At 34.8% G+C, this 24622-nt stretch overlaps 2 protein-coding genes across 4 annotated transcripts; one reads left to right on the forward strand and one right to left on the reverse strand.

Moving 5' to 3' along the window:
* Positions 1 to 824: 824 nt before the first annotated feature.
* LOC106130437 (thioredoxin-2) lies at positions 825 to 14106 on the reverse strand. 2 transcript variants are annotated; one of them, XM_013329280.2, is made up of 3 exons: positions 13951 to 14106; positions 7648 to 7824; positions 825 to 1893 (listed from the first exon to the last, which is right to left on the reverse strand). In XM_013329280.2, the coding sequence occupies exons 2-3, from the start codon at positions 7816 to 7818 to the stop codon at positions 1744 to 1746; spliced, it is 321 nt and encodes a 106-aa protein (XP_013184734.1). In that variant the 5' UTR covers positions 7819 to 7824; positions 13951 to 14106; the 3' UTR covers positions 825 to 1743. The 2 variants fall into 2 exon arrangements, with proteins under 2 accessions (XP_013184734.1, XP_013184733.1); XM_013329279.2 differs by lacking the exon at positions 13951 to 14106 and adding an exon at positions 11517 to 11674.
* A 104-nt stretch (positions 14107 to 14210) lies between these two features.
* On the forward strand, positions 14211 to 23706 carry LOC106130436 (prostamide/prostaglandin F synthase). Of its 2 annotated transcripts, XR_001228495.2 has the most exons (8): positions 14211 to 14394; positions 15063 to 15158; positions 15966 to 16074; positions 17743 to 17871; positions 20281 to 20414; positions 21074 to 21139; positions 22090 to 22175; positions 22610 to 23706. XR_001228495.2 is itself a non-coding variant. In XM_013329277.2 (7 exons), the coding sequence occupies exons 1-7, from the start codon at positions 14335 to 14337 to the stop codon at positions 22105 to 22107; spliced, it is 612 nt and encodes a 203-aa protein (XP_013184731.2). In that variant the 5' UTR covers positions 14211 to 14334; the 3' UTR covers positions 22108 to 22498. The 2 variants fall into 2 exon arrangements, 1 of the variants encoding a protein (XP_013184731.2); XM_013329277.2 differs by lacking the exon at positions 22610 to 23706 and having other exon boundaries at positions 22090 to 22498.
* The last annotated feature ends 916 nt before the right edge of the window (positions 23707 to 24622 follow it).

Consider the following 24622-nt stretch of genomic DNA (forward strand, 5'->3'; position numbering starts at 1 on the left):
TTAATATATAGATTTGTTGTCTATTAAATGCAAGCTGACCTCTGTAACGGGGCACGCGCGATTAACTATAGCCGTTTCAATTTTTTTTATGACGTAAAACGGGACAGCGATAGAATTTCACAGCTTTTTTAGTATAATACCGTCACTTATGTACCAGTATTAAATAAAAGTAAGTATTTTTGGTTCATTTCGTATGTAAAATCGTGATGTCATAATGTTATCAAGTTGTTTTATTGTGGACCTATATTAATATTTATAAGAAAAAATTTTGTGCGTTCGCCGGAAATTGTACCGACCTGACAAATACACGTAAGTAAGCTTCAGAAGCGAAAATGATTTTGGAACCAAATACATACAAAAAAATCACGCACTTTTCTCGGGGGTGTAGGCAGAGACTACATCTTCCAAGAGCCCTGCATAGTTCTATCTCTTCATGCAAGCTCTTCGGTTTCGGGCAATTTGATCTATGTACGATCATCTAGGCTCTATAACTGGCTTAATGTGAAAAAAGGTTGTTTTCTTTGTTTTCCACATTGGTTTCATTTTCATAATGTTTTCATACCGTGTGGTTTCCGGCACTATAGGACATCTCTTTCCCGTGGATGTCGTAATAAGCGACTAAGGTATAATTGGCTGATAAACTTTGGATTCTTTCTTATAGGTGATGGGCGAGCGACCTGTCACTATTTGAATGACAATTCCATCTTTAAGCCTTGGTTGGCTCTGTCTACCCCTGTAAGGGATAAATACTTGATTATATGGATGGATGTTTTCATACAAACCATGTTTAACGCCGGTGTAAAAGAGGAAATAATAGTCCGAAATATTTTCACAATATTTACTGAATTAACAATACTTTTAACATATAATAATACGCAGAAATAAAACACGACTTGTGTGTATTCTGTTAAAAACGTGCTTGTGACACTTACATCGAAAAACATCACACTGGCTATCTTTATATTTGTATCGACCAATACTAGGCATAACCCACCTGACCAATCAGAATGCGTTCTTCAACATACCGACCAATCAGAAAATCTTCTTGAAAAATGTGTAGTGCTGTAATTAGTTGAAATAACACAGCTTTGTTTTTGTGAACGCTTTCATCGAGACATTTTACACGTCATTCAAATTAAGTTTTTGGGGCAATTGGCAGCCTTTTGTATTCCCATCAAGGTTCTTTTCATAGTGATGTGATGTATATACATCGAAATCCGATTTCTTAAAGCTATTTCTACAAACTGTATCTAATTAAGGCCACCATTATGTATTAAATTTGAAATCGAATGTTGGAAATCGCCAACGAATCGGATAAATGCAATAGCTATGCGTATGGAACTCAAAATGGCGGACGCTGTGTTGCCAACGTTAAAATTAAAATCTTGCTTCTTTCCTCTTACATTGGGCAACTATTTGCGATAAGGTCTAACTATTTGTGTTTTATATACATCTTGAGACAAAATTAAAACTATTTCGAGACGAAGAACAGAATATAAAAAAAAATTTGCCCTGCAAAAAGTTACAGCCTAATTAGCTAAAAATCTGAACCAAACAACAAAACACAAGATTTTTCAAACAAATCATTGATCGTAGGTATATTTAATTACTTTATTTTTTATCTGGAACAAATAAGACATTTTCAAAGACCCCAAACCAATTTCTATCACCAAAGTAACCATTGAAATAAGTTGCCCAACGCGAAGAGTCGACAAAAGCCGTATTTCTGCGCACGCCCGGTGTCTACTTGTGTTTCAGGATCGTGGTCCTCAGTTTCTCCACGTTAGCGCCGGAGAACTGCTCCACTGGCTTTCCGTTCTTCACGAACACGAATGTCGGCATCGTGTTGATGCTGTACTCTGTGGCGATGTCCTCGCACTCGTCAACGTCCACCTGGAATCGAGAAAAAATCCACATTATTTGATCTGACCAAATATTCGTATTGAAATCATTAGCTTTTAATTTCATTCATATTTTTCTAGTGTAAACAATGTGCATTCGTCCACTATTTAGATTTAAAGAGTACTACTTTTTTCTATATTTGTAAATTGACGTCCGGTGAAAATGCTGCAGTGTAGTTTGTTCCGTCGCTTCTTTTAGACATGCGCTTTGGAACTTGTCACTATTTGAATCTCAATTCTATCATTAAGCCAAACAACAGCTTAACGTGGCCTATCAGTCTTTTCAAGACTGTTGGCTCTCTCTACCCGCAAGGTATACCACCGTGATTAAATGTATATACTAAAAAAAATATGTATGAACTGGTAAAGAAACATTCTGATGCAAGAAAAATAACCATTCAACACACTTATGAATGGAATGACAACATACATTTCAAATTAATAAAAGTACGTTCATACGATGTCACTGAATGTCACGCTCTTTAAATAATAATATGAATGTTTAACTATTCATATCAGAACGTGAGATAAATAAAGATAAAAAATTATTAACATAAAACCGTAGTCTTAGTTAAGACGAGTCGAGTTTACAAATACTTTTTCCTTGTAAGCCTCATCGTAAATTCTTCATATTACGTACTAATTAATCACGTCTAAATCCCGGGCGGGGTAGACAGAGCCAATAGTTTTGAAAAGACTGCTAGGCCACGTTCAGCTGTTTAGCTAAATAATAGAATAGAGATTAAAATAGTGACAGGTTTCTAGCTCATCGCCTAAAAGAATTTTATATGCTTATCCCTTAGTCGTATTTTACGACATCCATAGAAACGAGATGGAGTTATCCTATACTTTTTTCATACTAAGTCTTCATACTTATTTTGTAAATGCGAAATTTATGTAATTTCACGCTAAATATAACTAAACCGATTTTGATGACATCTAACAGTAATTCAGCTTATGCATAAAAATAACAATGAAGCTACAATGAAAACCGAGTAAAACCGCGAGCGGACACCAATAAAGCGTTTTATTTCTTGTGTACTCAAACGAAGATAATGTAAGTATTATGTGGGAATTAGGATTCAATTTAAACAATGTTAAATGTTTGTCTTTTTGTGTGAATACAGAGTAGTTAACGGGTATTTGTCATAATTTATATTAAACTAGCTGTGCCCGCGACTTCGTCCGCGTGGAATAGTTATTTTAGGCATCATTGAAGGCCTCAAAGATGAATAATTTCCCCGTTTTTTTCACATTTTCCATTGCATATTTCTTTGCTCCTTAAAGTTGCAGCGTGATGTTATATAGTCTAAATCCTTCCTCGATAAATGTCTATTCAACATAATAGTTTAAAAAAAACTAAAAAACTACGCTTTATTGCTAATCAAACTAAAAAATAGAAAATAAAAATTAATGACAAAGGAATTATAAAACAGTAGTAGCAAGTCGAACAATCAGTTATAGTCAATTACCTCCGATTAAAATTATAAAAAAATTAAATTTATAAACAAAACAATTTAAATCTGAGTAAAAAGCGTGGGGTGCCTGATGTAGTAAATATTAAAATCATTCTATTAGCATATATTTATGACAAGAGAGTTATGAAAATGAAGTAAAATGCACCCCACGCTTTTTACTCTGATTTAAATTGTTTTGTTTATAAATTTAATTTTGTTATAATTTTAATCAGAGGTAATTGACTATAACTGATTGTTCGACTTGCTACTACTGTTTTATAATTCCTTTGTCATTAATTTTTATTTTCTATTTTTTAGTTTGATTAGCAATAAAGCGTAGTTTTTTAGTTTTTTTTAAACTATTATTTATTTTCTATTTTTTAGTTTGATTAGCAATAAAACGCGTAGTTGTTTAGTTTTTTTATACAATTATTTTTTGGAAGTTAACACTTCTAGTATAACTATCTTACTAGAAAAGACTTTCGCAACCATGCGCCCATCGTCGGAGGTTTTCACATCTAACTTTCTTAAAATTATATGTGGCCTGATTGGATTAAATCTCATAATATTCTCATCATCATGATTCTTTTTTAGGCGATGGGCTAGCAACCTGTCACTATTTGAATCTCAATTCTATCTTAAAGCCCAATAGCTGAAGGTGGCATATCAGTCTTTACAAGACTGTTGGCTCTGTCTACCCCGCAAGGGATATAGACGTGATTATATGTATGCATGTATGTATGATGATTGTTAAACCCAGTTGAAAAGAATTTTATAGTGATAAATCACTGTTAATAATATTTTTGACTATCCAGCAAACATAACAATTTTCGATTGTGGCCTTGCCAGGAATCAAACCACAAGATTAAGAGGCAGATTGATACAGGAACAAAAATATTTCAAACATACCTCCACTGCCTTTATAACCAGGAACGCAACAATGTTTATCGGAAGACATCGTGGCACTTTCGTTGTAAAACTGTCTTTCACAAAAACAAACACAAACTTGGGACTCCTATCTCAAATAATCAGGTACTTTTTACAGGAGTCCTATCTGCACAACACAGTGAACACAGTCAGAGTCCAATCTCAGATGATAAAATCACACGAATATTCGGAAGAACAAAGCTCGACTCAACGGAAGATTCCAAACTACAAATAACGACAAGTTATCAGCACAAAACAAAGTGCAAATAGGTAAATACACAAGCACCGGTATAAAAAAACAGAAAGAAAGTTTACAGGTTTTCTAATCGAATTCGAAACTTACTGCAAAACTTATTTGACATAAATAAATGTCACTCATTTCTTAAACGAGTATTACAGTGTTGCTATTATAAATAGGCAAAAGATACCTAATGTTAATTCAAGAATTGCATTAATATGTTAAATACGTATTAAATATCACAAAGTTCTGTAGGTAGTAACTTTATTCTTGTATTGTTGTAAATTTAGTTGTTCAATTTTCATTTATTACTTTTGTTTTATTACTTATATATTTTTTATTGTTTTAAAATATTCTACTAATTCTACTATTGTTTCTAATGGTAATTCTAAATGGAGCGATGCGATGTAATAAAAAAGCCTCAGCTTAATAGTAACATTATATGGAAATATATTACATCTCTTTTTGGACTCCTTATACGTCAGAACTTCTTGGTTTCTTGTATGGAGGTTACTGGCAATGGTGCTATCTCTGTCTCTCTTACTCTCATACGAAGGATCTAAAAATGAATTTATTAATCCTGGCAGTTTTAATAAGGATAATGAGAAACTCTTATCAAAATATTGCATTGTCATCGGTCCTTGATAAGTGTGCAAAGTTTCAAGTTGATCAGACGTTTAGAAATCAGTGAAAATTAAGCTCAAAGATTCCGTTACATTCATACATACATACATACAACCCAAGCTAATAAAAGCGTAGTAAAAAGAATTTATCTATTCAAACCAGTAGTTCTTGAGATTAGCGCGTTCAAACAAACAAACAAACTCTTCAGTTTTATAATATTAGTATAGAAAGAGTACTTAACGGGTATTTGTTATAATTTAAATTAAATTAATGGATGGCATTGTTTTAATTTACTTCCCAAGCTGGGTTGAGGTCGGGTAGGCAAAAATTTACTGTTTTTTTCCCAAAGCATATCATTGTTTCAGCCTTTTGAAGAAGACAGCATTGTTTTTTAAATACTGAGTGACAATTTAGAAAAAAATATAAAAAATATATAAAACTGGTTTATAACACGCGCTTATAATGCGCAAATTACACCTACATATAAGGTTTGTATTTTTCGTTTGTAACGAATTTATAATAAGAATATTCCATATCTTGTATGTCGTAAAAGGCGACTAAGGGATAGGCTAACAAACTTGGGATTCTTCTAGTAGGTGATGCGCTAGCAACCTGTCAGTCGTTTCAAAAACAGATAGACGATACTATACGTAAGTATGTATCGAATAAACTCAAAAGTACTGAAACGATTTTATTTAAATTTAATATTCAGTTATAAAAAATTAATTCATGATACATTTAACAAATCTATGTTCTCACCAAATTCCAATCTAGACATCATAAATAACATTCTTTCGAAATTTATAAATCTATAAATGTAATCAATATTAATTAAATTTGTCAAACAGAAACAAAAAAGTCAATATATAATTTTTCTTGACTTGTTCTTATCTGAAATTCTCATGACGAGAGGCGAAGTTTCGAACAAAATGTTTAGTAAATAATGTCAGTATGTATGTGTATGTAAAAATCGATACATTTCCTTATCTCAATGACCAATGCGTGGTCAAAAAACGAGTGGGCGTACATCATTGCATCATTCTTAAATTCGTGCCGCAGCCGCCGCTGTAAGTCAAATGTGTTGTGTCATAAGCGGTATAGTCGAGTTCAAAACGCAATAAGTAATTTTAGGAAAATTGTTTTTTCTTTTTTTTTTCCGAATTCAACCTTTTGTGTATTATATCAACCGTTTGAGATTCAAACTTTTTGAAAATTCGTTCCTAAATGGTTGAAAAAGCCATGGTATGTACATAATTTTAGGGAAATTGTTATATTTTTAAGCCCCGACGGAAAAAGAGGGTTGTTTTACTATCTGTCCGTGGCATACAAATCGATGAAATGAGTTCAGCTTAGTTTTTTAATTAAAGGTGATTTAAATGCGAGTGTTCTTAGACATGTTTGATCACAATCGGTTAAGGCGTTTAAAAATGTGTGGTAGTTAAAATTGGTGAAGGAAGACCGAATGTCGGCGAATATACTCGAGTGAAAGCGCACTGATCTATACTAATATTATAAAGCTGAAGAGTTTGTTTGTTTGAACGCGCTAATCTCAGGAACTACGGGTTCGAATTGAAAAAATATTTTTGCGTTGAATAGACCCATTTACCGAGGAAGGTTTTAGGCTATATAAATCACGCTGCAACTATAAGGAGCAAAGAATGAACGACAATGAAATCAAATAACATTCACATGACGCCACTCACCGCAATCAGAATAAGGACGGAGTGATAACGCTATCTATAATACCTGCAAATCATTATCGGTGCGTCTGATAAGAGCGTCTGTTACGTTATCATTCGTAATGGTAGTTGATGTTTAAGGTATTAAAGTTCACTTGATTTTACCTGCAAATTCAACTGTGCTATTTCTAGACATCTTTTCTGCCCTTTGTTAAGGATTACTTTAAATTTTGCGCAAAAATTACTCTATATTTTATTGGTGCCGTGTGGTTCCCGGCACCAATAGAAAAAGGAATAGGACCACTCCATTTCTCACCCATGGATATCGTAAAAGGCGACTAAGGGGTAGGCTTATAAACTTTGGATTCTTTTTTTAGGCGATGGGCTAACAACCTGTCACTATTTGAATCTCAATTCTATCATTAAGCCAAATAGCTGAACGTGGCCATTCAGTCTTTTCAAGACTGTTGGCTCTGTCTACCCCGCAAGGGATATAGACGTGATCATATGAATGTATGTTAAGGATAACTTTAAATTTTGCGCCAAAATTACTCCTTTTGGGCATCATTGAAGCCCTCAAGGGTGAATAATTTTCCCCGTTTTTTTTCACATTTTCCATTATTTCTTCGCTCCTTATAATTGCAGCGTGATATTATACAGCCTAAATCCTTCCTCGATAAATGGTCTATTGAATACAAAAAGAATTTTCCAATTCGAACCACTAGTTCCCGATATAAGCGCATTCAAACAAACAAACAAACACTTCAGCTTTACTAATATTAAGTATAGATTTGTTGACTTACTAAAGTCCTTATCCTCACCTTCACAACGACGATAGAGTCCGCCATTTCCGCAGCGATCTCGTCCAATTTGGGCCCGATGATTTTGCACGGACCGCACCACGTCGCCATGAAGTCGATCACCACCAGCTTGTCGCCAGCCTCCGACAGCCTGGTGGCCAAGTCTTCCGAGTCCTTGATGTGGATCGACATTTTTCACTGCAAAAGTCAAAGTCAAACGTTTATTTGCAAATATGAGTCATAAATATAATACAGGTGGTATGTATAATTTTGCTCGTATCATAGCAACTCGGTGAGTATTGCAAATGTAGTCAATTACAATTATAAAAGAATATTAAGTTGATTAATAGAATAGATTTATATTCAAAATTGGATACAAGGTATCACTTATTGACGTCACATCACTTAAATCTAACTATACCGCTTCCAAAGCGCACGTGTAGATTAAGCGGCGGAACAAACTACACTGCAGCAGTTGTCTAAGCAAATATATACTATATACATATATAGAAGAGTATTAATATGCCGCGTGGGACTACTAAATCTCTTTTTCATGGATGTAGTAAAATGTAACTAAGGGATAGGTTAATAAACTTGGTATTCGTCTTTTGGGCGATGAACTAGCAACCTGTCATTATTTGAATCTCAATTCCATCATATAGGCATACAGCTGAACGAGACCTTTCAGTCTTTTTAAGATTGTTGGTCTCTGTCTACACGTAAGGGATAAAGACGTGATTATATGTATGTCTACTATTTCTATCTGCTAACTACATATATTTACTAACTTAATCGTAAAGTATGTTTAATAAGTCGCACCGTCGCACTAATCGATTATCGATTGTTTTATTTATCGAATACAATGCATATTAAAGTTGTGTTCTAGTTATCTTTATACTAAGGCCGAACAAACAATAGATTATTTTTTTACTTGTCATTTCAAGGCTGTGGTTCAAGGCAATAATACTTATTCAGTTTCTAATTTTTAACTAAACCTTCCATCTATGGGAAACATTTATTTCCTTTGCTTTTATTGACTGACACCTAGCTGTCAAAACTGACAACTGATTTGACATCGATCTACAGTTGAAACTTAAGAGTGGGTTACACTGTTCGCCGCAAAATAACTGCAGTTAATTGATACGGCAAAGTATTGAACGTCGCATTCATAGAAACCACAAACTATGAATGTTATAGACACGACAACGACAAGGCCGTGTTTGAGTTGTGGTACAGTCAACAGCACACCAACCTACCCAAATTCACGTCTATTACCGCGTTATAAAGTTTCATGTAGGATAACTTGATATGCGGTTGACTGTATAGTTAAACAAGGTTTAAATTATACTAAGTCTTTCAGCCTTCTCAAATTATTTCAAAGGTTACATTGTACTTTATATATAAAAAAGGTAGGGTTGCCTAAATTTTAATGATATAATGTGAAACTGCATATATCATACATAAAATCACGCCTCTTTCCTGGAGGGTAGGCAGAGAATAAATCTTTCCACTTGCCACGATCTCTGCATACTTCCTTCGCTTCATTCACACACTGTCTCTTCATGCAAGTTAGTCGTCATAATTTTAACATAACAAAAAAAAATGATTTTATTTCATGTAATATTTTTACAGATTGCTTTTAGTGATAAGGTCACCTTTTGATGCTATGTTTTTAATATATATAATTTTTGTGAATTTGCTGTAATTTATTGTATAGTTTATTTTCATTCCGAAGTTCCCACCGGAACGAAGCCGGGGGGTATAGCTAGTAACAATTAAATTACAACGCGAGAAGCCAGTTAAAGACCAATCAACACCAACATACAAGTTGAATTGGTTTTTTTGTCCGTCCGTACTCCGCATAACCTTGGCTATAGAAATGGTGACTAAGTTTTGCGCACAAATTTTTGCTAATAATCTCGTTAAATCCTGTTCCCGTGGGAATTTTTGAAAATCCATTATTAATGATCCGCTTTATTCCATACAGTATTTACATGCCAAATTGCAGTTTTCTGGCACGTAGATAATTATGAGATGTACAATTCTAAAAAGAAAATAAGGTGCCCTTTGTTTAAAGTATTCGGACAGGTACTACTTAATACTTTTTACGTGGGGGTATTTTAGATTTTTTGTTAGGTTATATCACTGGCCATCTTCCTAGTCACTCCTTTTCAATCTATACTAATATTATAAAGCTGAAGAGTTGGTTTGTTTGAACGCGCTAAACTCAGGAACTAATGGTTCGAATTGAAAAATCCCAATTTTGTAAGCATATCCCTTTGTCGCCTTTTGCGACATCCATGGGAAATGAGATGGATTGGTCCTATTCTTTTTTAAATTGGTGCTGAGAACCACATGCATACACACATACTTATGTATAATTAACTAAATGACCTTTCCGAGTTAAGTTTTAAAAAACATTTTATTAAGTATAAAAACAATTCACCATCTATTATATTGCGCAACCATTGTAATACGTACACATACATCAAGTAATTGTTGTTTGTTTGTACGTCCGTTTGAACTCCACAATGTGTCACACTTACGCGACAACTTCTACATTATCGGTGATGTTAGAATTTATAAATAGCGAATGGTGAATTGTTTTGGTCGATACTATCTATACTAATATTTTAAAGCTGAAGAGTTTGTTTGTTTGAACGCGCTAATCTCAGGCACTACTGGTTCGAATTGAGAAATTATTTTTGCGTTGAATAGACTATTTATCGAGGAAAGCTTTAGGCTATGTAACATCACGCTGCAACTACAAGGAGCAAAGAAATAATGGAAAATGTGGAAAAAAAAACTGGGAAAATTAGGGCTTCAATGATGCCGAAAAAAGCTATTCCACGCGGACGACGTTGCGGGCACAGCTAGTAGGTAATATATTATTACTGAACGTTTTCTTGTATAAGAACCGTCAACAGCATATCATTCTACCAAAATTCTCCGCAAATTCGCCGTTATTGCCGTGTCATAGAATTCTATGTGCTTGATACATATGTCGTTGACTGTACAAACATAACATTTATATTCCCTGATAATAACTTAAGAATATTCAAGGCTATAGGCATTATTTGAATTGCGTGCACCACCTTAAGACCCCATCTTGCTTACCATCAGACCGATTGAGGTCAAACGCACTCAACTTCCTAATATACAGCGTGTTGTTTTTTGATAGCAGATATGTCATGTCTGTTGAGATGGTGCAAAGTTATTTGTGCTAACCAATCAGTGAAAGATAAAATCACGTTTATGATAAACATGCATTGTCATCGGTTCTGCACCAGCATGCAAAATTTCAGCTCAATCGGATACCGGGAAGTGGGTCAAATTAAACTTGAAAGATTTGTTAACATATAAGTCAAACTAAATAAAAGTTTTTAATAAAAAAAGGGAGAGAATGACTAAAACTGAAATAATAAGATAAAAATTATATAAACCAATAATGGGTTGATTAACATACACACATATTATCACGTCTTTATCCCATGCGGGGTAGACAGAGCCGACAGTCTCGCAAGGACTGAAAGGCCACGTTCAGCTTAACGATGGAATTGAGATTCAATCAGTGACAGGTTGCTAGCATATCGCCTAAAAGACGAATCTCAAGTTTATTAACCTATCCCTTAGTCGCCTTTTACGACAACTATGCGAAAGAGACGGGTTTGGTCCTACTCTAAAGTGCTGGGAACTACACTGCTTAATTTGAAGGTAGAAAATCACCACTTCTTTAAGCAGATCAACTTTAAAGGCATTGAAACACTACGAAATTAAAATGTCGGATTTTTTAATTGACCCTGGTGGCCAGGCTTAACATTACTACATTTAGTTACATTCAGGCTTGCTTAAAACCGGTATAAGTCAGCTTATTATAATAAATAACTCACCGTTAAAACAAACTTAAATTAATATCACAGAGATACAAAACTAGGCACTATTTTAATTAATTAATGATTCACGTCCTACCAGCAACCCGGCCATTCAACGACTGACACTGCTAATATAAAACACGGCTTTCAAATTATATGATGACGACAGTTGTGAGTCACAGTGTTGAGAGTATTGAAACGCGTGGAGTGGTCGTTAATTTTTTTTCAAACTTAGCGAGGTAGAACACTTCAAGTCAAGGCACAGTCATACAAGACACCAGTCTCTCACATAGTACATTATTTTGTAACTGCATGGTTCACCTTATTTTTTAACTGTTTAATTCTATGTGAGAGAAGAAAAATAAAAAATTAAGATTATTACAGTCGGGGCGCGGCGCGGTACATTCGTAGGTAAGAGCTAGCGTTGCCGAGCTATCGATGGTAAAAAAATCGATAAGGATGGCGGGGAAGAAAGTGAAGAACCCGGTTCACTATCGATAGGCAAGAACAATAGACAATACTATTGATACTTGAGATAATGCTTTTGATATTGAGCTTCAGAATTTGTGAGGTGATGGACTAGTACCTTGTCACTATATGAATCTCAATTTTTTAATTTAGCCATTCAGTTGAACATATGTACATATGGTCACGTCTATATCCCTTGCAGGGTAGACAGAGCCAACAGTCAGAAAAGACTGAATGGCCACGTTCAGCTATTTGGCTATACAGTTGAATATGGGCAATAAAGCAGTTTTTGACTCTATTTAAAAAAATCATGACGATAAAAAATACTTTTCATTTCTCTTAATCATATCATCTTGTCTTAGTATGTAACCTAATATATTTTTTATCAGTATTTTAACTCATTGCCTACTCCATATCATTCTATACTCTGCACTCTATAGTTACGATTGCGCGATGCGGCGTCATCGTGGCGAATTAACGAGGCACATTCCAGCAAGGGGAAATACTATTAGTAATGGCCTATGTTATTTGGTAGCATTTGCAACCTGTCATGCATGCTTAAGAAAACAAGTACCGTTTTTTTAGCCCCTATAAAAAAGCAGAGTGTTATAAGTAAGAACTGTTTAAAAATTTTGGAAGTGTTTGTGGTGACATCCTAGCCAATGTTGTTCAATGAAAAAATTTAAAAAACCCCATGACCCAATTTTAATTTCCCTTTAAAAAGTGAGAAATAATAAAAGAAACTCCATCTTATTGTACATTAGTTTGTAGTTAGCAGATTATATTTTTTTTAAAATATGTCTCCAATTTTTTTTTACCTATGTTTTTGATATATTGATTGTATTTGATAAATATCACATGCCTATTATGTTTTTGACCCAAGACTTATTTTTTGTCAAGTTTTTAAGTTAGGTAAGGTTATACAAATTGTAATTTATTTTTATGTTTTGTGCGGCCACCCTATGCCATCACTTATTGAGTACCTATATTAGCAGACTCTCAGTCTTCCTTCAACAATATGAAAAAAAAAATTGAAATTGCTTCATCTGTTTGTAAGATGCCACAGACAGCCACATCAAACTTATAACACCTCTCTTTTTGCATCGGGGCGTTAAAATTAGTAATCATGGCTATTACACTATCATCCACTTATTATGTTATCCATATCCGCTACATCAGCTTAACTCTGTTTATCAGCTTTCTCATGATTAATGGACCTACATACAGTACCATTTAATGTAGTGGTAACCTTCAATCAATGCGGAAAAAATATATTTACAAATGTCACAGAAAAAAATTGGTGTCCATGATTTATCTTTACTGGGTGGCTGAGTACTTATTAAGTTTTTACACAGAATGAGTTACATTTGACCTCCACAATCTTTGCAGGGAAACCTTATCCATAGGCAATCATAGTTTGGATGTGGAAATATCCTCATTACATTATCCATTAATGTAAAGCTTATAAGTAAAATTGGTTAGCAATTAAACTATTGTATGCAATTTAGAAAAGGGCAGCAGTTACGATTTGAACCTGTGTCACATTGTGCGTTGCTAATTTATCCTTAAAACCATTCAACCAGTAACGCTCTTAATTTATTTTGAATTTGTTTACACTTGGCTATATAATTTTTTTAAGTCGTATAGCGCAATCGGCGATAATTACCAGGCACCTACAATCTGGGTAATTGTTAGCGTAGCGTCAAAACATTTCAGTGACGTTTTGTTAGGTTAGTGCGATAAATATTATAACATATAGATTGTAAGAAGTTGGTATAGGAATATTTAAAGCGTGTTTGCAATGTTAATCACTGGAAAAACTAACAAAATAATTTGTAAGGAAAGGAAAATACGAAGTCATAATTAGTAAACGCTGTCACAAGGTCATCAAAAGTTAACATCATTATATGTAGCGAATATCACAGTTTAGAACAAAATGTGCACTAAATAATATGAGAAAATTGTTAAAAAGGTAGGTACTTACGTTAAAACACTTGGTATTTTCTGATAAAGTCGAGATAGGGCGATAAATTAAATGCGGTGACGACGTCAACGACACACACACACAAATCACACAACACAACCACCGGGCAGGCAAAGACGAAGGAAATGCACAGAAAGTTCTAGTTCTGTCATTGTCAGTGTCACGACAGCGTATTACGCAGCTGTCGAAATCAGGAGAAAAATTTATATGTCACTATTGTCACTGCCAAAGAAAGTTTAAATGCTGTCAATAGTGTCAATGTCTTTTACAAAATAATTTTATTTTTATTCGCATTTGCGAAAGGAAACGGTTGCGTCTTTCACTCGATAAGAAAATTAATTAAAAAGCATTTTGTTTCCTAAATATAATTTTGGATTTTCAAAAATGACTACCGACATCAATGAGATTGGATCACAGAAGATCAAAAGTGTAACAACTGGTGAGGTAAGGGAACACTAACTTTTTTGAAGAAGTTTCCATGGAAAGTTTGAGTCGACAGCCGACTACTTTTTTATTTAAGTAATATTTCCTGATGAAAGAATTGTTCCCTGTTCTAGTCTGAACAATTTATTGGTAAATGTTTTTAACTGCGTAGTTCGCTTCACACCTATTACCTACAAGAATAATAATTAGTTGCTTCAATTACATGAATCACTCAAGCGATGAACTTTTGCACAAACATGATGCTGCATCCCTGTCAATTGCATGCTTTTAGATAAGGATGCATGCATCTACCTATCAATTTTCCGATTACTTTTAGACCAGTTTTTCTGTTATTTGCAATAGTATACTTTTCGTGTCAGAAATATGACAAATGATTACAATTCAAATGTTGAGTTACTATAGTCAATTACTTACGGGGTCGACAGAGCCAAAATATATGAGCAATAGTTATTGCAAATTCAAAAATATATTTTCATATTTCTTGACTTATTTTTATATTACTATATTCAATTTTATGAAATTTGTTTTCATATAATTTTTATATTTATATCACATATTTTTTCATAATATTGTTCTGAAAATTTTATATCACAATTGTAAGTCCTCCTATACTCATAGTGTATTAACAATTTTTTTCAGCTATAAAATTTGATGTATTATTTTTCTAGAGTTTGGAGCTCCGAAACTTCTGGCAGGACCAGAACGTGGCCATCATCTTCTTCCGGCGCTGGGGCTGTATGCTGTGCAGACTGTGGGCTAAGGAGGTCTTATTCTTTTAAATTTACAATAATAATAAGAAAAAACACATCTTTTTCCTTGTATGTATTCTGTTTCATAATAATTTGTGGTTCCCGGCACCAATAATAAAAGAATAGGACCACTCCATCTCGTTCCCATGGATGTCGTAAAAGGCGACTAAGGGATAGGCTTATAAACTTGGGATTCTTCTTTTAGGCGATGGGCTAGCAACCTGTCACTATTTGAATCTCAATTCCATCATAAAGCCAAACAGCTGAATGTGGCCTATCAGTCTTTTCAAGACTATTGGCTCTATGTACGTATGTAGGGATGTTGACGTGATTATATGTATATGTATAATGTATAATTACAATAATAATAAGAAAAATCACATCTTTTTCTAACAGCAATTAATAAAATAAAGTAATTTATTATTTATTAACTTTGGATTCTTCTTGTAATCTATGGGGTAGCAACATGTGACTATTAAAATCTCAATTCCATCATGAAGCCAGAGAGCTGAACATGATGAAGGCCCTCTGTCTACCCCACAATGCATATAGGTTTCATTATGTGTATGTATGCTGCAGTGTAGTTTGTTCCGCCGCTTCTTCTACACATGACTTTGGAAGCGGTTAGTAGTTATAATTAGATTTAAGTGATGTCCTTAGTGATCGCCTAAAAAAAGAATCCCAAGTTATTAAGCCCATCCTTTAGTCGCCTTAAACGACATCCATGGGAACAAGATGAAGAGGTCCTATTCTTTATGTTATTGGTGCCGGGAACCACACGGCACTACTACTGATGTAAAATAAAATGATGTATATTTCCAGCTTGGTGAGATCGCTCCAGTGCTGAAGAAGAACAATATAAAGCTGGTGGGTGTGGGCGTAGAAGAGCTTGGTTCTAAGGAGTTCGTCGAGGGGAAATTCTTTGATGGAGGTTAATATTTTTTTTTATCTATACTAATATTATAAAGTTTGTTTGTTTGAAGCGATAATCTCAGGAACTACTGGTTAGAATTTAAAAATTCTTTTTGTGTTGAATAGACCGTTTATCGAGGAAGGCTTTGGGCGTTATAACATCACGCTGCAACTATTTGTAGCGAAGAAATAATGGAGAATGTGAAAAAAACGGGGTAAATTATTCATCCGTGAGGGCTTTAATGATGAATCCGTCGCTTTTTGTAGATGGCGCTAAATTCACGTGGGCGAAGCTGCGGGTTAAAGCTAATCCTACTAATAATATAAATGCGAAAAGTTTGTGAGTAAATCAAGATGTCAGTTGTTGGATGTTTGTTACTCTTTCACGCAAAAACTACTGAACCGATTACGATGAAATTCGGTATGTACTTCAAGCTTGTAGGTAGGTCGCCGAGCTTGCATAAAGAGAGTTATGAATGTGGATGAAGTGAAGGAAGCATGCAGAGATCGTGGCAAGTGGAAAGATGTAGTCTCTGACTACCTTTCCGGGAAAGAGGCGTGATTTTATGTTTTGGTATGTAGGTAGCTGAAGACACAGAATGACATATAGGTTACTTTTTATCCCGGATTTCCCGCGGGATTGATAGGGTTTCCATGCGGACGAAGTCGCGAGCGACCTCTTATATATCCGAAGTTAAACCTAACTATTCCACACGGCAGAAGGCTCGGACAAAAGCTAGTTAAAATATTTAGTTATGGATCGGAGATAACACAAGAGATTACTATATCTTAACTAATATGATATTGTAACAGATTTATGAACTTTGGACTTCCTTAAATTAATTCTACATTAATACCTACTTTTCTTTTATCATTATCAATTATCATAGAATGTATCTATATGTGTGTTTTTAATATTTGCAAATAAAAACAACCGGTTATTATATAAATTATGCTACCCGATGTAATTAACATGAGGTTCATAAGATGTTCTTATGTAAAAATAAAATTAATAAATTCCATGATCTCGCTTTTTCTGACCTAGAGGAACGTGTCTTGATCACATTAAGGACGTTCTGGTAAAGGGTCAGGTCAAGAGTACCTGAAACCGCCGAGCTTGCATGAAGAGAGTTATGAATGTGGATGAAGCGAAGGAAGTGTGCAGAGGTCGCGGCAAGTGGAAAGAGGTAGTCTGCCTATCCCTCCGGGAAAGAGGCGTGATTTTATGTATGTATGTATCTCTCATTTTCTCCAGATATAGATATTTGTTTGATGTATGACGTCCTAATGTGGGTTTGTACGTCAAAAGGGAGTGGATTCTTGTAAAAATCATACCCTATGTGGACAGAGCTAGGGGCTCCTCTTTGACTACAATCCTGGTTTGGGTACGCGAGGCACCATAAGCGTTCGACCACAGACCTCCTTGACTTAAACTCAAAGCTTACACTCATTCTACTGTGGTAGAGTAGCGCAGCTCAATTGTAGAAAAGTAAGTTTGTAATTACGTATTTATATTGCTAATAAAACCGTTATACATAGAAAAACAAATTACTAGTAACTTTAACATATCTACCCACTTTCGTACTCTTTTGAATCTGTCAAATTATCCATGAATTGATTGAACAGCCAAGGTGACGCAACGTGAAGTATTTTATGTGTAGTAACTATATTGTGTGTATGTTTTCAGACCTTTATTACGTGGAGAACCAGTCAACTTACCAGACGCTAGGGTTCAAGCGTTTCAACGTTGTGACAATCATCACGTCTTTATTCTGGAAACAGTCAAGAGATGCCATCTTCAAGGGGAGAGGAATGGGTGAGTCGAATGGTTGTTCGCCGCGAACTTGATCTCGCGAACCCTTTTTTTTAATAAATTTGTGATTATCTCAAAATTTACTCAATTGATCATTAAGCCAAGTAGCTGAACGTGGCCATTCAGTCTTTTCAAGACTGTTGGCTCTGTCTACCCCGCAAGGGATATAGACGTGAACATATGTATGTATGTATGTTGACTCAATCGATTCCCCTGCAAAGGTTGCGGAAGACAGACGGGAGTCGCTTCGTGTAAAAACCTGACTCACTCAATTCAGGAGCTATGGTCAAAGGCATAACCCGGGCTCCTCTTCAGAGTGATGAGGGAGAAGACTGTAGTAGGTACAAAGTAAGCATAAAACAGAAAGACGTGGGAGCGTCAACCCTATAATTCAGGAACAGACAGCAGCCATAGACAATTTATGAAATAGTACATAGCAATGTTGCCACTATAATGTTAGAAAACATTTTTTTCACTACCCTACAAGCTTGATCAATAAGAACTCCTCTCTTTGAACGGGGTTAAAACATAGGTTACTTTTAAAATTGAAATAAACTGTGCTCCTTTAAAAAAACATATGTTCAAGGTTTCTCAAGGCTTCTTTAAAACTAGATATTTCTTCAAATTGCCCAATTTGAAAGTAATTAAAAATAATATTGTTTTATGCCTGGTACCAATGGCAACCATTTTCATATACTCGTATATTATTGATGTGATACTTCTCATAGGCGATGGGCTAGCAACCTGTCACTATTTGAATCTCAATTCTATCATAAGCCAAACAGCTGAACGTGGTCTTTCAGTCTTTTCAAGACTACCGGCTCTGTCTACCCCGCAAGGGATATAGACCTGATTATATGTATGCATGTAACATGTAGTTACCGGCAATTAAGAATTGGACCGCTCCATCTCATGCTCATGGGCGTAGTAAAAGGCGACTGAGGGAATAAGCGCATTAGTTTAGTGAAGTTTTTACCATGATCTTATTATCTTATTATGGCTCAGATACCCGTGCAAAGGTTGTGGAGGTTAGATGGAAGTTGCTTCGTGTTAAAACCCGACTAATTCAATTATATAACGCACCCCGGGTTCCTCTTTAAAGAGGTGGGGATGTAGGTAACCGGGATAAATAAAAATACAATAAAATTCACAGAATTTAGTCCATATATTTGTTAGTAAATAATATAAAGCTTATTAATCTTATGTTAGTAAAAATATTGTGACAAAAACGACATTCCGTTTTCGTAACTGGTTATCAATGAAGAAAAAAATCCATGTATCTGGTTTATCAAAGATCATCTACGTTTGTTTGTTGTCTCTTAATGCGTTATCTATTGAACCAATGTTCTTGAAATTTTGAATATTCCAGAACATTGGTTCATTAGAATAAAAAATATAATTAAGCGTATGAAGAAGGACATAGGGTACTTTTCATCCCGGTAAAAACTATATTTCCCACGGGATTTGCGAAAAACCTGTGTTCTTTTGTAGGTGGCGCTAAATTCGCTCGAGCGAAGCTTCGTGTAAAAGCTAGTTAAATAATAATGCAACGACGTTGAAAAAAAAAATACTACTCTCATTGCATTCATTTAAACTTTCATAAAATTAAATGACAGGTCTAGAGAGCGACCTAATCGGCGACGGTTTACAAAATGGCGGCGTTGTGATCGTTAAAAATGGCGGCAAAGTGGCAACCGTGTTCGTTCAAGCCGGGCCGGCGGATCACATGCCTAATACGGATATACTTGAGGTTTCAAACGATTAATTTTTTCTTTTTTTTTTTTTTGCAAACACGTAGGTATGCATAGTCACATTATTTTATTTGATCGTAAATTTGGTTTTATACATTTTTTTTTAAATTTGTTTTGAGTAATTTGTATTTTAATGTAGGTAGGTAGTGCTCGTATTTTGGACCTTTCAACCGCTGGTTGAGTGGAGTTTTTTGGGCTCGCTTTCGAATATTCTTTTTGCTGTATTGTTAAATTCGTAATGCTAAATAATACAATATTGTAATATATTTTAAAACGTTTATAAGTAGTTTTAAAAAAAAAATTTAGCCAGCCCCTGCAGAAAGACACGTGCGTCGCCGTTATTATCGCGTGAAAATCAGCGATAGTTTTTCGCGCGATAAAAACTGCGCGTGCCGTTTAGCTGGGGTTCCCTTTGATATACATCTTATTGATGTTCCGAGACATCGTCTATTCTCTAGACGGGAGCCCGGGGTGCGAATACGATAATGATTTTGTTTTGGGTCAGGTTTGCATAGCAATAGCTGAACTAGATGCGTTAGTGCCTATTCTCTTAGTCGCCTTTTACGACGACGGTGAACCCTAAACCGCACGGCTCCTTATTTATAAGCGCTCAAAGACTCGACAGAAGACCGTAGCGGTTCAAAGGTTATTTTGTACTTAGGACTCGGTGGGGATCTAAAGGGGGACTGGGTTCAAACCGGCGGCGCTCTGTTGGTGCAAAAAGGCGGGAATCTGTTACGCCATTTTGTACAAACTGGACCTGGGGATCATCTCTCCAATTTGGACATTCTGAAGGTAATGTGCGCAGGCCCATTTGGCACTGGTTCAAATCCTATACCTTGGCCATCTCCCAATGACACTTTTCTTAGTTATGTACATTAGTTTGAGTGCTAACCGATGCTCTTGCGGTGAGGGAAAACATTGTGATGAGATCTGCACGTTTAGGTAAATTAATTTGTTATATTTATTCAATAAGAGTTAGGTATATATATACAAGGAGAGTGTGGAGGGAAAGGTCGGAGTGAGAAGACCAAGACGAACGTATCTTGATCAAATTAAATGATCTGAAAAATAAAAAAAAATACCTATAATTAAAGAAAGACCTTTTATAAAACTTTGACTGCCTCTGTGGCGCAGCGGTAGTACGCTTGTCTGTGTCACCGGAGGTCCCGGGTTCGAATCCCGGCCAAGGCAAGATGAGAAACGAACTTTCTCTGATTGGCCTGGGTCTTGGATGTTTATCTATATAAGTATCATATTAGTAGTGAGTTAGTATCTCGTAACACAAGTCTCGATCTTACTTCGAGGCTTACTCAATCTGTGTAATTTGTCCCGTTTAAATTTATTTATTTACCTTGTATAAAAATCAAATTACTAACGTTCTTATTGGCTTTCCAATATAATGTTATTTTCAATTAATTTATTAATTGTATTTTTTTTTCGTGACATTTCAGCACTTCGGACTTGAAAACGAGTATAAACCAGAGACAATGGCCAATAAGAAGCAAGAGGAATGCACTGTATGTATACTATCATTTTATATCTTACTCACCTCAGCGGTGTAGTGGTTAGTAGGTCACAGAGAGGGATTTTGGGTTCCGATTCCCGGAGCGGACACAAATTAAATCTGCGGTTGTTCGTCTTGTAAGCGATAGCCCATCTAATTAGGTTGCTAGCCCATCGCCTAAAAGAAGAATCCCAAGTTTATAAGTCTATCCCTTAGTGGCCAGTTATGTCATACATGGGAAAGAGATGGTGCGGTCCTATTCTTTTTTTTATTGGTGCCGGGAACCACGCGGCACAGAACAGTAAGGATAATGTTTTTGACAATTATATTTTGACAGTTTTACTCCATATTTCGTACTAGCTGTGCCCGCGACTTTGTCCGCGTGGAATAGTTATTTTGGGCATCATTGAAGTTCTCAAGGATGAATAATTTTCCACGATTTTTTTTAACCCTTTTTCCATTATTTTTTCGCTCCTCATAGTTGCAACGTGATGTAATATATCCTTAAGCCTTCCTCGATAAATGGTCTCAACACAAAAAGAATTTTCCGATTCGAACCAGTAGTTCCTGAGATTAGCGCGTTCAAACAAACAAACAAACTAACTCTTCAGCTTTATAATATTAGTATAGATTCAACACAAAAATAATTTTTCAATTCGAACTAGTAGTTCCTGAGATTAGCGCGTTCAAACAAACAAACTAACTCTTCAGCTTTATAATATTAGTATAGATTCAACACAAAAAGAATTTTTCAATTCGAACTAGTAGTTCCTGAGATTAGCGCGTTCAAACAAACAAACTAACTCTTCAGCTTTATAATATTAGTATAGATTCAACACAAAAAGAATTTTTCAATTCGAACTAGCAGTTCCCGAGATGAGCGCGTTGAAACAAACAAACAAACAAACAAACTGATGTAGTTAGCGTCATCAACTAACAGTCACCACACTTCCCTGTTCCCAGACAGAAAACAAGGCTTAAATCCTGGATGGACTCGCTCAAAACCAGCGCCCTGGGTCCCATTCACACTATATGGACGGAGAGGAGGTGTAAGTGTACTTGGGTGTAGTGTGATTGTGCATGCTTTTATTTTAGAGTTACACTATGTATGAATAGGGGTTTCTGTGGCCCGATTTGGAAGGAACTTTTTTTTTAATTTTTTTTTGTCGTATTTTTTTTTTCAGTTTTTTTTTTCAAGTTGGTGTTATGAATACCTTTGATTAGTGCCTTGTATCCTTGATTAGATATGGATGAATGTATAATTTGTAATAAATAAAGGTTTATAATTCACCAAAAAAAAAAAAATCGTCTACTTGCTACGATTGCTTTTGATTATCAGCTGTCAAGATTTTATAATTGAATCGCCTTTTACGATACCCAGATCTAATAAAGAGTGTCCCTTATTCTAGTTGTGAACATATGTATATATATATATACACATATATATTTACGAAAATAAAAATAAATTACATTGCCGTTTCAGGTCTCGCGCGCAAACTCGGTCATAGAGATTGAGCCGGCAATGTATTGAAAATATCACGACCCAGGTATTATTAAACCAGTTGTTTTTGTTTGTTTGTACGCATAAATCTGTGGTATTACATAAAATTAACATTTGAATCACACAAAAAAAACATTTAATTACATAAAATATGTGATATAATAAATTAAATTATATTCTCAATAAAATTTATAATAAATGATATACTAGTATAAAATTGTCTTAAATCAAACAATTATGTCAGAAACAAAATAATTATTTCCTGGGTCGAGTGCGCATGCGCGTCAACTATACAAAAACCTAGTATCTTTTCTTCCCAATATCTATAGTTACTGTCTTCGAACCATTTCTTATTCAATAATTGAAATCAAAATTATTGTGTAAAATATTAATGTTACAGTTATATTGTTGTAAACTCTATTATTAAAACTTGTGTTATTTACATTTTAACACAAGTTATTAACGCGATAATAAGCAGTTATTCTCACTAAAATTAAATAATAGATATATTTAACAAAATATGCATATCTGCTGCATTAAAGTGCTTATTATTTTAGTCGAATAAAAGTTATTATGACATTCCATAGTTTTTTAAACAAAACATATTTAAAAAAGAATGTATCGAAACGTTTTTATATAAGGAATATATATTTAATTAAATTTTGAAATTAAAAGACTGTTGATGGCATAAAAAATATGTCGATATTGTACCTACACTAAATTCTATAAAGAGTGTTGAGAATACCTAACTTATTCTTTGAAATTGTCCAAAATCTATTAATATTTTTATATTTATCGTTGACATTATAACGATACATTTTTAAAAAAATGTAAAAAACTTAAATTTATTAATCAAAACTTAAAAATCAAAACAAAAAAAAATTAGTTTCTTTTACGAAAAAATTGAGCCTAGAAACTTGTTTAGATTTTTTTTTGTGTTTTGTAAAAAATATTGAAATTTGTAGTTTTATTTGTTGTTAAAACAAATCTGCATTTATTGTAATCTTTGTTTTGTGTGGGATGTCTCTCTATATGATTGTAACCATATCATTCTAGTTTTAATGTTTTGTTTTGTCGCACAATTGTTTCTATGTGAGAATTTTTTAAAATAAATTTTATAATACTATGTTTTGTTTTATTTTGTCAACAAAATCTATGCAAAGACTTTTAGTACGAGTATAATAGCTTTCACGGATTTTTCTTGTAGTTTTATGTGTGTGAGAGCTATTTGCTGTGAAGTTTCATCCTCACCTCTTTGGAGAAGAGCCCGGGGTATGCCTTTGACCATGGATCTTAGATTGGGTGAGTCAGGTTTTTACACGAAGCGACTCTCATCTGACCTCCACAACCTTTGCAGGTAAAACTAACCCGTATAGGATCTATGGTTACACATTCAGTCGCCTGAATGTGCAGGTTTCCTCATTATGTTTTCCCTCACCGTAAGAAGAGGTCTTTGGTACATGGCCGAAGTGGGATTTGAACCTGGGCCTTTCTGCGCATCACGCATTTTAACCAGGCACCTTACCGATTCGATGCTCTTGAAAAAGGCGTGTTCATATGTATGTAATTAATAGAAAGGCCATCTCTAAAATGTCTAGGCTGTTCCTAAGGTCATTCTTTTTTAGTATGCAAATCAGGGTGTCTTAAAAAATCGGGCATTCCTTGCAAGTTTGGGGCATCCTCTAACGTTAAGGAGGTAACAAAGCGAACACAACGTGTGGTCAAATATAGTGCAAGGAAGAAGCGACAGCGGGTCTCTACGTATACATACATACCTTTAGTCAGCTGGTAGACTGGTAGGGATTGCAAAACAGCATTAAATCCGCGCTTTGTTTATTTTTTTTGTGCAATAAAGTTTTGCCGTGCCTTGTGGTTCCAGGCACCATTACAAAAAGAATAGGACCACTCCATCTCTTTCCCATGGATGTCGTAAAAGGCAACTAAGGGATAGGCTTATAAACTTGAGATTCCTCTTTTAGGCGATGGGCTAGCAAC

Source organism: Amyelois transitella, chromosome 27 (genome assembly GCF_032362555.1).
Source record: "Amyelois transitella isolate CPQ chromosome 27, ilAmyTran1.1, whole genome shotgun sequence".
NCBI classification, from domain to species: Eukaryota; Metazoa; Arthropoda; class Insecta; order Lepidoptera; family Pyralidae; genus Amyelois; species Amyelois transitella.

What these genes read in the sequence shown, in the direction of transcription:
- LOC106130436 (XM_013329277.2), top strand. Translation starts at nt 14,335, where the DNA reads ATGACTACCGACATCAATGAGATTGGATCACAGAAGATCAAAAGTGTA. An exon ending in GCAGACTGTGGGCTAAGGAG is followed by an intron (nt 15,159 to 15,965) that starts GTCTTATTCTTT and finishes GTATATTTCCAG; the next exon opens with CTTGGTGAGATCGCTCCAGT. An exon ending in CCAATTTGGACATTCTGAAG is followed by an intron (nt 20,415 to 21,073) that starts GTAATGTGCGCA and finishes GTGACATTTCAG; the next exon opens with CACTTCGGACTTGAAAACGA.
- LOC106130437 (XM_013329280.2), bottom strand. Translation starts at nt 7,818, where the DNA reads ATGTCGATCCACATCAAGGACTCGGAAGACTTGGCCACCAGGCTGTCG. An exon ending in ACTCTATCGTCGTTGTGAAG is followed by an intron (nt 1,894 to 7,647) that starts GTGAGGATAAGG and finishes TCTCGATTCCAG; the next exon opens with GTGGACGTTGACGAGTGCGA.